This window comes from Limulus polyphemus, unplaced genomic scaffold (genome assembly GCF_000517525.1).
Source record: "Limulus polyphemus unplaced genomic scaffold, Limulus_polyphemus-2.1.2 Scaffold183, whole genome shotgun sequence".
In the NCBI taxonomy this organism is placed as follows: Eukaryota; Metazoa; Arthropoda; class Merostomata; order Xiphosura; family Limulidae; genus Limulus; species Limulus polyphemus.
This window is the reverse complement of record NW_013665793.1, coordinates 519,447-533,886: the sequence shown is the minus strand read 5'-3', so window position 1 is coordinate 533,886 and position 14,440 is coordinate 519,447. Positions and strand designations below refer to the sequence as shown.

The 14,440-nt window shown below is 33.9% G+C and overlaps 1 protein-coding gene and 1 long non-coding RNA gene across 3 annotated transcripts in view; one reads left to right on the top strand and one right to left on the bottom strand.

Moving 5' to 3' along the window:
* LOC111084953 overlaps positions 1-9,290 on the bottom strand; it is a 46,995-nt gene extending 37,705 nt beyond the window's left edge. Inside the window, exon 1 of the long non-coding RNA XR_002609829.1 lies at positions 8,912-9,290. This is a non-coding gene — a long non-coding RNA (uncharacterized LOC111084953). The remainder of the gene's footprint in view (positions 1-8,911) is intronic.
* The window catches only part of LOC106478135 (homeobox protein abdominal-A homolog), a 24,881-nt gene extending 11,064 nt beyond the window's left edge, over positions 1-13,817 (top strand). For both annotated transcript variants that reach the window (XM_022381666.1, XM_022381665.1), the window contains one exon: positions 11,508-13,817. In XM_022381666.1, the coding sequence (XP_022237374.1) occupies positions 11,508-11,950 (443 nt within the window). In that variant the 3' untranslated portion in view covers positions 11,951-13,817. The remainder of the gene's footprint in view (positions 1-11,507) is intronic.
* Positions 13,818-14,440: the final 623 nt, after the last annotated feature.

Here is a 14,440-nt window from a genome sequence, read left to right as displayed (position 1 = left end):
GAATGGTAAGATTATTGGTTTAGTACTAATAGAATGGTAATGTTATTGGTTTAGTACTAATAGAATGGTAAGATCATTAGTTTAGTACTAACAGAATGGTAAGATTATTGGTTTGGTACTAATACGATGGTAAAAGTTCTCAGCGTACTGTATATGTGTGTGTGTTTTAATAGCAAAAGTACATCAGGCTATCTGCTGTGTCCACCGAGGAGAATCGAACCCTTGATTTGAGCGTTCTGAATTCGTAGCCTCTCAGCATAGTACTGATATAATATACATGTACATTGGTTGACTAATATTTTAACATGATTACATACACTGGGATTAATTCTAGTCGAGCATTTTTAGAAAAACAAACATGAGTGTGATGGGTGTGGGGGAGGGATTCATGCTGCCAGGATATTCTAGTAAAACAAACATAAAAACACGATAATATTTATATTTTTTTAATTGAATTATGACCGAGGACTGATGCCAGCTAGAATGTTCTTGCATAACAAACATCAAACCAGGACACAGGCGTACACTGGGGATTACTGATAGGCATGACGATGTTTTAGTACTATAAATATGGGATCTAGTTATGGACTTGATATACTAAAACGCCGTAATTTTAAATACAGTTCCTTTCTTGGATTGCTATAAGAGAACCTCCAGGCTTTTCTACTTATTATATTGCTAACCCTAGCTAAACTGAATCCCCATTGTCTGTCTCATGTTAACAGAACAGCGTTCGATGTTGCTCCTCGTTGAATAAAAACACGTTAGTGTATTATAGTTAATGGGATTTCAGGTTATTTAGAACTTAGTAACACAAGTAGCAAGTTTGAATGCTATCTTATAATAATACAACACGAGAAATGTATTTAGGACTACAGTTATACCTAATATTATGTTGAGTGCAAAAAACAAAACAAAAAATAATCAGGAAATGTTTCAATTTGCTAAAACGATTAGGAAGTATTGTTTCAGTTTTAGTAACTCGAAGAAAGCACTGCGGTTTTGGGTTAACTAGGGCATTATATCACGATAGTCAGAAAGTATCAGTTTTGTCTAAATCTGGTAAAACAAGGTATCCACTGGGGTTTTAGGCTAGCTATGGTGTTACATCGCAATATAACAAGGCATCCACTGAGGTTTTAGACTAGCTAGAACGTTATATCACAATAAAACAAGGCATCCACTGGGGTTTTCGACTAGATAGAACGTTATATCACAATAAAACAAGACATCCACTGGAGTTTTAGACTAACTAGAACGTTATATCACAATAAAACAAAGCATCCACTAGGGTTTTAGACTAGCTAGAACGTTATATCACAATAAAACAAGGCATCCACTGGGGTTTTCGACTAGCTAGAACGTTATATCACAATAAAACAAGACATCCACTGGGGTTTTAGACTAACTAGAACGTTATATCACAATAAAACAAAGCATACACTAGGGTTTTAGACTAACTAGAACGTTATACCACAATAAAATAAAACATCCACTAGGGTTTCAGACTACTAGAATGTTATATCCCAATAAAACAAGGCATTCATTGAATTTGGGGGCTACCTAATTGTGTTATATCACAAAACAACAAGGCATCCACTGGGGTTTGGGGATAACTAGGATGTTATATCACAATAAAACAAAGCACTTACTGGGGTTTTAGACTAGCTTAAGTGTTATGTCACAATAAAAGTTATCTACTGGGTTTTAGACTAGCTAGAACGTTATATCACAATAATGCAACGGCACCCATTGGATTTTTAGGCTAGCTAGAATGGTATATCACAATAAAACTAGGCATCCACTAAGTTTTTAGGTAGCTAGTGTATTATATCAAAATAAAACAAATCATTCACTGGGTTTTTAGGCTAGCTAAAGTGTTATATCACAATAATACAACGGCATCCATTGGGTTTTTAAGTTAGTTAGGGTGTTATATCACAATAGTATAAAGACATCCACTGAGTTATTAAGCTAGCTATTGTGTTGTATGACAATAAAACAAATCCCGGTTTAGGAACAATCAAAGTGTTTTAGACAACCAACACACAGTCCGTACATTGTTTTAATTGTCCAACACAAAACATGTATTCTTACTCTGAATGATTTCAAATGCGGTATTGCAAGACATGGGCGAGTATACAGCCCCAGGTTTATCGAAACACTGCAAGCAAAGAACCTTGGTATTTTAAAGCATTTCATTACGAACACACTACACATACGGACACTGGCGTTATTTATGTAGGGGTGGCCTCACGTAATGTTGCCTTGACGCGCACCTTCCAACATAACCTGTCCTTGAAGCATAGAGAAAGGCGGGAATTGAAGCTAAATTGTGTACCCATGAGGGCTTGCATACGATTATATACGACCTATACATCTGTGCAAGAAAACAAACATGGAAGTGGTTTTCATCCACACTTAGTTATTATCTTAGAAACTGATGTTATAAGTTTGTTTGCAGAAACCATTTTATTTAATCGAGGGTTATTTGAGATCTGCTTAAGAATTAATTGCTGTCAAAGGGTGCTTATTTTTGCTGATTCTATCAAAAACAACACGAAACTGAAATTCGAGTTTAATTTCCCAAACATACTTGCTACATTTATGTTTGCACTAAGGAGGCTTGGTGAATTCGGAAAATCGTGTTTGTTTGTTATGCTACACGAGGGCTATCTGCGCTAGCCGTCCCTAATTTCTCAGTGAAAGACTAGAGGGAGGCAGCTAGTCATCACTACCCACCGACAATTCTTGAACTACTCTTTTAACAGCGAATAGTGGGATTAAGCGTCACATTATAACGCACCACGGCTGAAAGGACGAACATGTTTGGTGGGATGAGAATTCGAACCTGCGAGCCGCAGATTGCAAGTCGAGCGCCCTAACCACCTAGCTATGTCAGGCCCGGAAAATCGTGACATAGACACAAGTACATAGCATATTATAATAACAATATAAAATATTGGAGAACTGACATGGCCAGGTGGTTAAGGTGTTCGATTCGTAATCTGATGGTCGCAGGTTCAAATCCTATCACCGAACATGCTCACCCTTTCAGTCGTGGAGTCGTTATATTGTGAAGTCAATCCTATTATTTGTTGCTAAAGAGTAGCTCAAGAGTTGGTGGTGGTTGATGTTCACTAGCTGCCTTCCTTTTACTCCCTCCTTTCTAACTTAGGGAGGGCTAGCGCAGATAGCCCTCGAGTAGCTTTTCGCGAAATTCAATACAAAAACAAACAAATTTAATAAAAGATAAATACAGTGATTTGATCCAAAGTTTGAAAAATAATTTAGACTTACATAACATATCTTAATTTACAAATTATAATGACCATCTAATGTACGATTTTTACCAAGAAATGGGTGTTTTCACCAACAGAATCCAAACATCGTTAGCTTATATTGATGATTCATTTAAAAAGTTATTTTTCAGTTCTTCTTTTATCGAGCATTCCCATTGACAGAAGAAAGTAAATCATCTTTAGATTTAACTATTTAAAAACATTTTATTTTATCGCACCATAGTTTCATTTGTATAAAATTGTTGGACAATTAAGAGGTAAAAATTCCACCCCTCAAAGACCTAGTCTATAGTGCAGTGGTATCAATTTGGTCTTAAGGCCTAGTCTGTAGTGCAGTGGTATTAATTTGATCTTAAGGCCTAGTGTATAGGGCAATGGTATTAATTTGGTCTTAAGGCCTAGTCTGTAGTGCAGTGGTATTAATTTGGTCTTAAGGCCTAGTCTGTAGTGCAGTGGTATTAATTTGGTTTTAAGGCCTAGTCTGTAGTGCAGTGGTATTACTTTGGTTTTAAGGCCTAGTCTGTACAACAAGGGGTTGAATAAAACTTAACGGATAGTGAAATAATTAACACAAGCTTTGTGTAGTAATTTTTGATTTCATAAAGGGAAATTTTTGTTGCATAATTAAAACTGTTTAGAAATGAAGGTCTTAATTGACTTAATTGATAGTAGACACTCTTCTAAAGGAGCTTAGCTAATAGACACCATCTTATGGAGTTTAGTTTATAGTAGACACCCTTCTTAAGAGACCTAGTCGATAGTAGACGACCATATTAAGGGGCCTAGCCAGTATCACAACTCAATTACTAGCAGAAATGTTAGTGTACCGCTGGGTTTTGTTACTCACATAGAAGCACATATTCTGGTGAAAACTATGGTGTACAGGTGATATTGGAAAATACTTTACATTTCCTAAGAACAAAAATTGATTAACAGACAGTAGGTATAGTGTATGATAAAATATCTACCTCACTGAATGTGGAACACTGTTGTTGCCTGCAAAGTAAATTATTTCTTCCCTCTACTTCAAACAGAGCAAAAACGACTCATTGCTCTAGAACAAAAGCTTTATTACTCCAGAACAAACGACTTATTGTTCTTAAAGACTGTTGAAACAAACTTTAAAGGTAATTCACCGTGATATACAGAGCTTTAAATAAATTATCAATGGTCAACAAGAACGTACGACGATTTAGAAGACAAAAATATACACAAATCATTAATAGTGTAGCAAGAAAATACCTGTTGCACATGCTTTTAAATACATTAGAAGATAAAGTTCAGCGGTATATCTGCGGACTTATACCGCTAGAAACGTTGTGTAGCTTTGTGTTTAATAATGAACATAAACATCATTTAATATAAAGTTTAAACAGAGAAGATTCTACTCGACAGGAGACTTCTGGGCTTTAGAAGTTTTTGGACGACACTACGAGCTACCAGCGCAGGTTTTCATCAGGACCAGCCGAATATCTGCGGTAGCTGCTCAAAATGTCGTCCCAAAACTTCCAAAACACATGCGGCCCATAGAAGTCTCGAATCAAGTCTGTGGCTGTCGATAATACACTGCAACTTGTATTATTACTGACTAACAAAGTTAGCGTCGAAGAGAGTGTCTATGCTTTTATTTTTCCATAGAAGAAAAACTGGATTTCACTCCTCACACAGCTAAGAATCATTTATTACGTGGTCACCACAACATGTCTTGTTATTTACGATTAAACACTGGTAGGTGTGCAATTCCAGGAAAATGAACGATAGTAAGACTAATGCTGTCCTTAATCAGTAGGTTATGGTGATATGCTCTTCTTAAGCTCTCACAAAAGCAAGATTGGATTCCAATCGTTAAAAATTTTAATACTGTGTTTTAAGCTGGTCTTTATCAGGAGTTCTTCGTGGACAACTAAATCATCTAAAGATTAATTCATTTACGAAAATTCTAAAGCTCAAAAGCTCAATACCAACAACTGCGTATGTTTACGTCCTTAGAGGATTGAAAAAAAATATATCACATGAATGTTTTGCCTGTTTTAGACGTTTTATTCAAACCCTTTATAATGTCGTTGATGGATTTAACACTTGTATTAATATCGTTAGTAGTTTTACAGTTAGTTTTATCTCGTTTATTTGTCTTTCTTTTTTAGCGTTTCGCATGAAAAAGTTAAATGAAATGATATAATTTGCTTGTTAGTGTGTCATGCCTTAGTTAACAAAGCAAAGGCAAGACCCCTGACCCCAAATGTACTATTTAGCAACCATACGTAATAGACTTTTTATCGACAATGAAAAACACTATTTTATTCGAAGAAGAACCTCGAACATTCACATATACCAGTTATTTAAAAACCACACCTTTGTAACACAAAAAATTAAATATATTTGTACACCTTTATATTCTACTAGTTGTTGGATTGGCTTTACTAGCGTAATTAATAACAAATACTGAATACTATTTTTCTTCCTTGTCCACAATATCTCACTAAAAACATTGAATTCTCGTTTTTCCAAAAGTGTATTGGCATGAATTTCAAAATTCAAAAAAATATGTACATATTAACTCTCCGTTCATTGGCCAATTCTTCAATTTCTACACGAATCTACCGTAATTTGTTGGCTTGTATGGTTAGAATTATGAACACGTAAATGTGTCTCTAGATGGACCAGCGTTAAGGTTAAGGACTTTCAGTGCTAAAATCCGGAGTTTGGATCCCCGAGGTGGAGAGAATGCAGTTAGCCCATTATGTAGTTTTGCACTAATATGAGAAAACATCTACAGCATATAAATTTCTTATGTAATCGCAAAAAACACCGTACTTCATTGTTTCTAACATGTGAAATGTTTATTACGGAAAAATACACACGTATATATAAAAATGACCATGCAACGTTTCGTCCTTCTACTTAGGTCATCATCAGGCTAGAGAAAATAACGATAATTTGACACATTAGAGAATACAAGTTTAAAATAATTTTCTAATCGCGTGAAGTAAGTACAACAATAAAATTAACCAACAGCATTATTGACTATTTACAAACAGAATATATGGGGTCGAAGAAATGAGATATAAGACCTTTACTTTTTAATTCTTTTTTGCTTAATTTTGTATAAAGATAATGTTTGTGAATAGTCAATAATATTGTTGGTTAATTGTATTGTTGTTCTTGCTTCACGTGATTAGAACATTATTTTAAACTTGTATTCTCTAAGGTGTTAAATTATCGTTATTTTCTTTTGCCTGATGATGATCTGAGTAGAAGGTCGAAACTTTGCGTGGCCATATTTACATATACGTGTGCGTTTCTCCATAATAAAAAATTTCTTATGGGGTTATATTCGTCAGAAGGAATGGTATTTCTTTGTTAAACTATTGAACTTTAGCAACGAAGATGTAGTGAATTTGATCACTTTGCGCAGCTTGGGAATAAACCTCGATTCTAAATCAAATGACTTTATTTAAGCTCTTCATATTATACAATATTTTAAAGCTGCGCTGTTTGTGTCAGTTTAGTTGATCCACTGGTTGTGGTTTCGATTTAGATAAAAAAAAAAGAACACTACTTGGTCTTAGAATTCACTTTCACTATCTCAGCATCAGTAAAACATTTATAGCAATTGAAAATATATGTTACCAATCTACACGTAGTCTGCTTAATTATCCCTTACAATCTATTCATATATAAACTTTTTAATAACCAGAAAATTACTATCTTTTTTAGGTTACAATAAATCAAGTAACACTATATACAACTCCTGGATTTACTAGGTGTTTACTTGTTCTGTATTAATACCATATGCATGTTTATAATAATACACAGAAAATGTCTGAGACACGAGCACAACTACAGCTGTGTCATCTACAGCTTGGAAGACCAGATTTCTTTAAATCTGTTGCTAGTGTGCGTGTGTCATCTACAGCTTGGAAAACCAGATTTCTTTAAATCTGTTACTAGTGTGCGTGTATCATTTACAGCTTGTAAGGCCAGATTTCTTTAAATCTGTTACTAGTGTGCGTGTATCATCTACAGCTTGGAAAACCAGATTTCTTTAAGTCTGCTGCTAGTGTGCGTGTGTTATCTACAGCTTGGAAGGCCAGATTTCTTTAAATCTGCTGCTAGTGTGCGTGTGTCATCTACAGCTTGTAAGGCCAGATTTCTTTAAATCTGTTACTAGTGTGCGTGTATCATTTACAGCTTGTAAGGCCAGATTTCTTTAAATCTGCTGCTAGTGTGCGTGTATCATTTACAGCTTGTAAGGCCAGATTTCTTTAAATCTGCTGCTAGTGTGCGTGTGTCATCTACAGCTTGTAAGGCCAGATTTCTTTAAATCTGCTGCTAGTGTGCGTGTGTCATCTACAGCTTAAAGCCAGGCATTTATAGTCATATTAAGGAAATTAAGAAGATTTAATTGAAACGGCATACAGTACTTACTATGATGCATATTTCCTTCCAAGCTTTTCATTTTCGCTACTCTTAATAGTTTCGATTAATTCATGAATAAATAGTAATCATATTTTTTCAATGAGAATAGCAACATTTGTTTTGCTGTTGCTATCATCCGTTAAAGATCATTCATCTATAAAAAAAAGAGAGAGACATATTTATTACATGCCCTGATTCTTTTCTTTTCATACTTAAAAGTTAATTCTTTTTCGAAAATCGTTTTGAAATAGATTTTAGCTGTTACTATTCCCGGAGATTAATTCGAATCAAACATTATAGTATTACTTTAGGCGTTTTGGTGAATTCTAACTTGAAAAGATATGCCTATCTCATGTATCACTATTAGAGACGGAACGTTGTATAGAAATATGTATATTATCCCGCAAATAGCCTTTTCAAAACTTCATATATATATATACCTATATTTGTAGTGTCGGAACCGTAATAAACCACGTGACTTTGCTCTGTAAGCTATTATTATTATTGCCTGGGAACCATTCGAATCAAAGATTCTAGTATTAACCTAAGTCTTTTTATGAACTCTAGCTTGAGCAGATAATACCTGGGCAATGTTGGAACTATATGTAAATATATATATAATAAACAACGTGGCTTTATTCATTTAGCTATATCCATTCTCGGTGAATAACTTGAATCAAACATTCTAATATTACTTCAAGCATATTTATGAACTCTAGCTTGAGTAGATAATACCTGAGTAATGTTGGGACATTATGTAAGTATATAATAAACAACGTGGCTTTATTAAGTTTCTTCTTTTCGTTAATTCGTAAGAGCGAAATTTATACATAGATTGGTTCCTAACATCGCTACGCTACTTGAAGTATTCAGTTTTATAATATGTGTTTATGGTTAAAGTATACCAGGCACTGGAGAAATTTACCGATGATTACATGTGTTCTATATATCCTTAATAATAAATTGCGTTACGCATCTATTTTGCGAAAAGTGCATCCATGTTGTACTTGGTTAAAAATACTGCGAACTAATATACATATTGTTGATTGGTTCGTTGTTAAATATGAAATCAAAAATAAAAACAAAACTACCATTTTTACATTTTTAAAGCATACCTTATTCTAAGTACATATATCTCTTAATAAAAATAATAAATATCATAACAATGATAAAGAAACCAACAACTATACCTTCGTAATCTTTTTCCAGCGTAGGATCATACATTGGCTTTGGAGATAGATATCCTTGTGATGTATTCGAAGAACCAGATCAAAATAATATATTAATATTCAGTTATTTTTGTGTGGGTTATTTTCCGATCATCATTGTAACTCAGAATCAAATAACATTACGAGAACAAGACGATGGGCAAGGCTAGCTTTCCTAGAAAATAACCATTGTCATTTAGAAGTGTCATGTGACCCGGTCTGTCCAACCAAAATCGAGCAAAGAGAGAGAACATTTTACAACCGCTAATAAATGGTCCCTAAATTATCAACGTTTACAGCAGTCAGTGTTAGATCGAGCATAAATTCTATTAGAATGTCAGAATGAATCTCTGATTTCTTGTTTTTGATCTACAGTGCTTGTGTATTTTTTCAAACGTGGCGGAATAATTACTGTGGGTGGTGAGAGGTTATGACTGAGGTTATTCGTTCGTTTTAATGCATAAGAAGAATCATTCATGGATTTATATTAAGTTCCTAGAAAAGCAAAATTTATCATCATTAACATATAGTAGATAAGATTTTTGGTGAGTATTAATCAAACATTTTTCAGAATGTTAACTATCAGATAATCTAACAATCAGGTTTAACGGGAAGTGTCAGTAACTTTTGCTTCTGCTATCACAAACATACATGGAATATACATGTTGTGTCAACTGATAGAGAAATAAGTTCAATGCGGACTCTAGAGTATAGAAAAGCTGATGAATTAATTAAGCTTCGTGAACTGGAAAGTGATGACTTGCCTAGAAAGTTTGAAGTTTTTATGAGTGATATTCAGATGAACAAGCTTGTTTATTTGGAACACTGAAAAATTCATAAAGCTACTTCGTATCTGAAAAAAGTACCAAACTGAAAGACATTGAATATTTAGTATTTTTCTCGTATTTTATTCATCTTTGTTTGTTTTGAATACAAAGCAAGATTGGGCTATCTGTTGTGTCCACTGTGAGAAATTAAACCCCGGATTTTAGCGTTATAAGTCCGTAAACTTACCGCTGTCCCACAAAATTAAATCATTCATATTATTTGCTAATTTTATCTGAACTGAAAGAAGCCTATGGTGAGAGAAAGTATATTGTCAAAATTGTAACATTTTTTTAGAACAATTCTACATCCTTAGTCTAAACTTGTATATCATAATATGTACTTTATAACATGTCAATATTTAGTACGCAGAGCGCATCAGTGCATGTGTCTAATCTATTTATATATATATATATGTCTTGGGGTATTTTTTTTAGCAAACGATTTTAAAATTATTTACTTAAAAATTACTTCTGAGGAGGCATTGTAACATTGTTCACTAGGCAATGCATTGAAGAAAATACCAAACACTTCATATAAAATTCTAGAAAAATTCTAGGTGAAGTTGATATTATCAGCATTTTCGTATAAAAAAAAGTACTTACAAATTACACCCACACACAAATTGTTCTATTCCTGGCTGAATATATTCACACAGAGTCCAGGATGTGCTAAATCTTACCCGCTGTTTGTCGTATAAAAAAAAAGTACTTACAAATTACATCCACACACAAATTGTTCTATTCCTGGCTGAATATATTCACACAGAGTCCAGGATGTTCTTAATCTTACCCGCTGTTTGTAACCATAAGATATAAACTTTGAGCCATTTATTGGAACTGTAACCACATTGCAAAGTAATATAAACCACGAAACCAGAATTAGCAGTACGAATAAAGGAAGGCCAAAGTATGTAAGATGGGATCGGTAAATAACAAAATTAAAAGTCCTTTGTTTTAAAATTAGCCTCAACTTTCGTCACTCGATACAGTCGAGAAATGCCGACAAGTTCTTGTTGTTGACATCAAGGTCGCTGTCTTATGGATATTAAAATGTGAAGTCGCAGCGTCTGTGTGATTGATAACTTGTTCGTAAAAATTGATGGTGGTTGCTTGATGGTCAACACGCTATAAAGCCAGCAACCAAAAGAAATGTCCTTTGCAAGGCCATTTTTATAGGAAGCGTCGGTGACGCAATTGGTGTTGACGTTTACTTCTCCCGACTGAAACCTTGATGGGCAATTCGCTGTTTTTAATATGCCATTAAACAGCTAATCAGTTTACAAGCCTGGTGAGCTTTTATAAAAGTGTCGGAAGAACGTATCCCTATCAGATTTTATTAACATGTATTTACAGAGACAAACATCACTTGTACTTCTTTGAAATAAAGTTGCACCTTGATAACCGTCATAATGAGCTCGCTTGTCTCTCTGCAAATTGCTTGTTAATGGAGTATATAAGTAAGATATTCCTGATTTGGACAGGTGCCAAGTTTTTGTTAGATATTTAACAGTTGTGAAAGTACGTTAGTGCGTGACTTGAGCTAGAGCAATTATGCTTGCTGGATTTGAACACTAAGTAGGGTTTATGGGATGAATGTCGAATTTAAGCCTTGGAATTCACGGGTAATCTAAAAAATGTTAGTTTTTTTTTCATATATATTGCGACGTATCCTAACGGAACACTACTGAACATATAAGTTATTCTGTTTTAGATTATATTTACTAACAGGCTGGAATGTATTTATCCTCTAGGTCCAAATGGGTGTCCACGTCGAAGAGGACGTCAAACCTATACTCGCTTTCAGACGTTGGAACTTGAAAAGGAGTTCCATTTCAACCACTACCTGACTAGGCGACGAAGAATAGAGATTGCCCATGCCCTATGTCTTACAGAGCGGCAAATCAAGATCTGGTTCCAGAATCGGAGGATGAAATTGAAGAAAGAGATCCGGGCTGTCAAGGAAATCAACGAACAGGCGAGGCTGGAGGGAAAATTAAAACAGCGAGATGATTCCCAGAAATCTGAAGATGAGCAGCCACAGAAGAAGAATGAAGAAAAGGAGAAAAAAGAATCTAATAAGCCTGAAGCTCTGCTGCCCACTCAGCAGAGCACTACTAGACAGAAGCAGGGTACACATGTCACAAGCTCTTCCCTCGTAGTTGGAGATTCGGACTCCGAATTTCCGAGTCCATAATGTTGTACATTCTACTCATTTACCAGATTAGGGAAGAGGAAGTTTTAAATTCGTTAGAGATTCTTGTAAATGCCATATGTTCAATTGTATATTTTTGTTATTAGAAACGCCACAAAGCCTTTGTGCAGAGGTCTTTCTTAGAATTTTACAACTCAGTTTTGTAGTTTGATTTAGTTACTGCTGCATAATATTTTATGCGAGCTTATCACACTGTTACCGTGATTGTAAGCAAGACGTCGTTAGAACACAATTTTTAAAAACGAAATCAAATATTCTAATTAAATGAAGAAATATAGTATGAATGTATGAGTATATGAGAGAGAGTAAAAGATATATGGGCGAGTGTGATTTAGTGCTTGAAATACAAAATACGTACCATAGGAAAAAGGGTATTATTTCTATTTGAAATTATATTTTACATATTAATCAATAATTTACTTTACAATTATAGGGTTGAACTATTTGTTGTAATATTGTTTTTAAAACATTAATTATTACAATTATTCAACTGAGGTTTACACGTGATCAAATGATTAAAAATAAACTAACAGAAAAAGAGCTCATTTGACTAGTGAAACGGGAGAGGCAAGAGATGAAATAAATGTGTTTGATGAGAGTAAAATGTTCAGACTATAATTTAGTTTTGGATTATAATTATTGCCTGCAGAAACTCTAGCAAAGTCTGACTTACAGGGACTGTTGACAAAGTGGCAGTGGCAATAACTTTTCTTAAACATTGACCAGATCTAAGGTTACTTCATCAAGACATCGTACCCATGGATGTACGATATATATTTGTTCTTAACACGCGTGTTTATCGTGTTGTTGTAATCAGTGCATACAGTCTACACTACCGTAGATTAGAGAAGTCAATGATGTCATGACAATTTTCTTTGGCGAGGAGTGTAATCAATTTCCACGAGGTGGTTCAACTTTCGAAAATGAAACATCTGGGATGTCGTTTTTCTTAATCTTTTTTTGTGTTTGTAGAGTTAGATGTAAACAGTGATCCTGTAAAATAAAGGGATAACTTTGTATGTAAAGTAGCAACTGCTATCATAAGGTATTTACTGCTTGATCTCGTGAACATGGAAGTAAAATATATTGTGACCATTTGCTGTACAGATGAAGCCAATTGTCGATCTATATAAATAAAATATTCTAGATCTGGTATACGATAAAAGGTGTACCAAATCTTCAAGAATACCCCAATATAGAAAAAAAAAGGGTTTTGTTCAATGCTTAGAGCTAAATGAATTCTATTTGTATTGTATATAGTAAAATTCGTAAACGATATTAGTGTTTGAGCAAAACCAACAAATCAGTACCATGTTCATTTTCAAATGCTAACGTTGTATGTGATTATCACATTTAGTAAATGTTACTTTTATCCGTTGTCAACCTGGACTGTAATTATAATCATAGAACTTGCTGTTTTTGAAGAGTCTTTGGATATTGATTGCTATCGCTGTTAATGTCTTTCATGTTATTTGCACAACTGTAACTAGCCCTCATTCGCGTTTCTTTGGTTTTTATCATTTACAAATTTACTTTATTACAATATATGTGGCAAATTAATGTCTAATCGTAAACATCTCTATGTCGCCAACATTTTTTTTTTCTGAGGCCAACTTTTAATAGTTGTATTACAACTGAGGTTTTAAAGAATTCTTGAGAGAAACCTTTTCGTGAAATTATAAAAATGGGCATTTTTAACCTAACCACTGTTCAGTTTAACCGCTAATACAGGGGCAGCTAAACTTTTTGACTTTGCTTTTGTAAACTGCTCATTGTGTTAGCCTTCCTAGACGTGTAAGTCCAGTCTACAGGTTCGTGAGTTTGGAGGTGTTTGGTGTTAATAAAATAATTGAAGGTTCGAATTGTCTTTTCTCTATTCATTTCGTAATAGAAAAAACTAAAATATTTAACAGTCTTCATAGTTGCAGCATGTAAAAATGTTGTATTTAGTAAAAACTAAAATATTCAACAGTCTTCATACTTGCAGCATGTAAAACTTTTGTATTTAGTAAAAACTAAGATATTCAACAGTCTTCATAGTTGCAGCATGTAAAAGTTTTGTATTTAACAAAAACTAAAATATTCAACAGTCTTCATACTTGCAGCATGTAAAAGTTTTGTATTTAGCAAAAACTAAAATATTCAACAGTCATCATAGTTGCAGCATGTAAAAGTTTTGTATTTAGCAAAAACTAAAATATTCAACAGTCATCATACTTGCAGCATGTAAAACTTTTGTATTTAGCAAAAACTAAAATATTCAACAGTCATCATACTTGCAGCATGTAAAAGTTTGTATTTAACAAAAACTAAGATATTCAACAGTCTTCATAGTTGCAGCATGTAAAAGTTTGTATTTAACAAAAACTAAAATATTCAACAGTCTTCATAGTTGCAGCATGTAAAAGTTTGTATTTAACAAAAACTAAGATATTCAACAGTCTTCATACTTGCAGCATGTAAAAGTTTTGT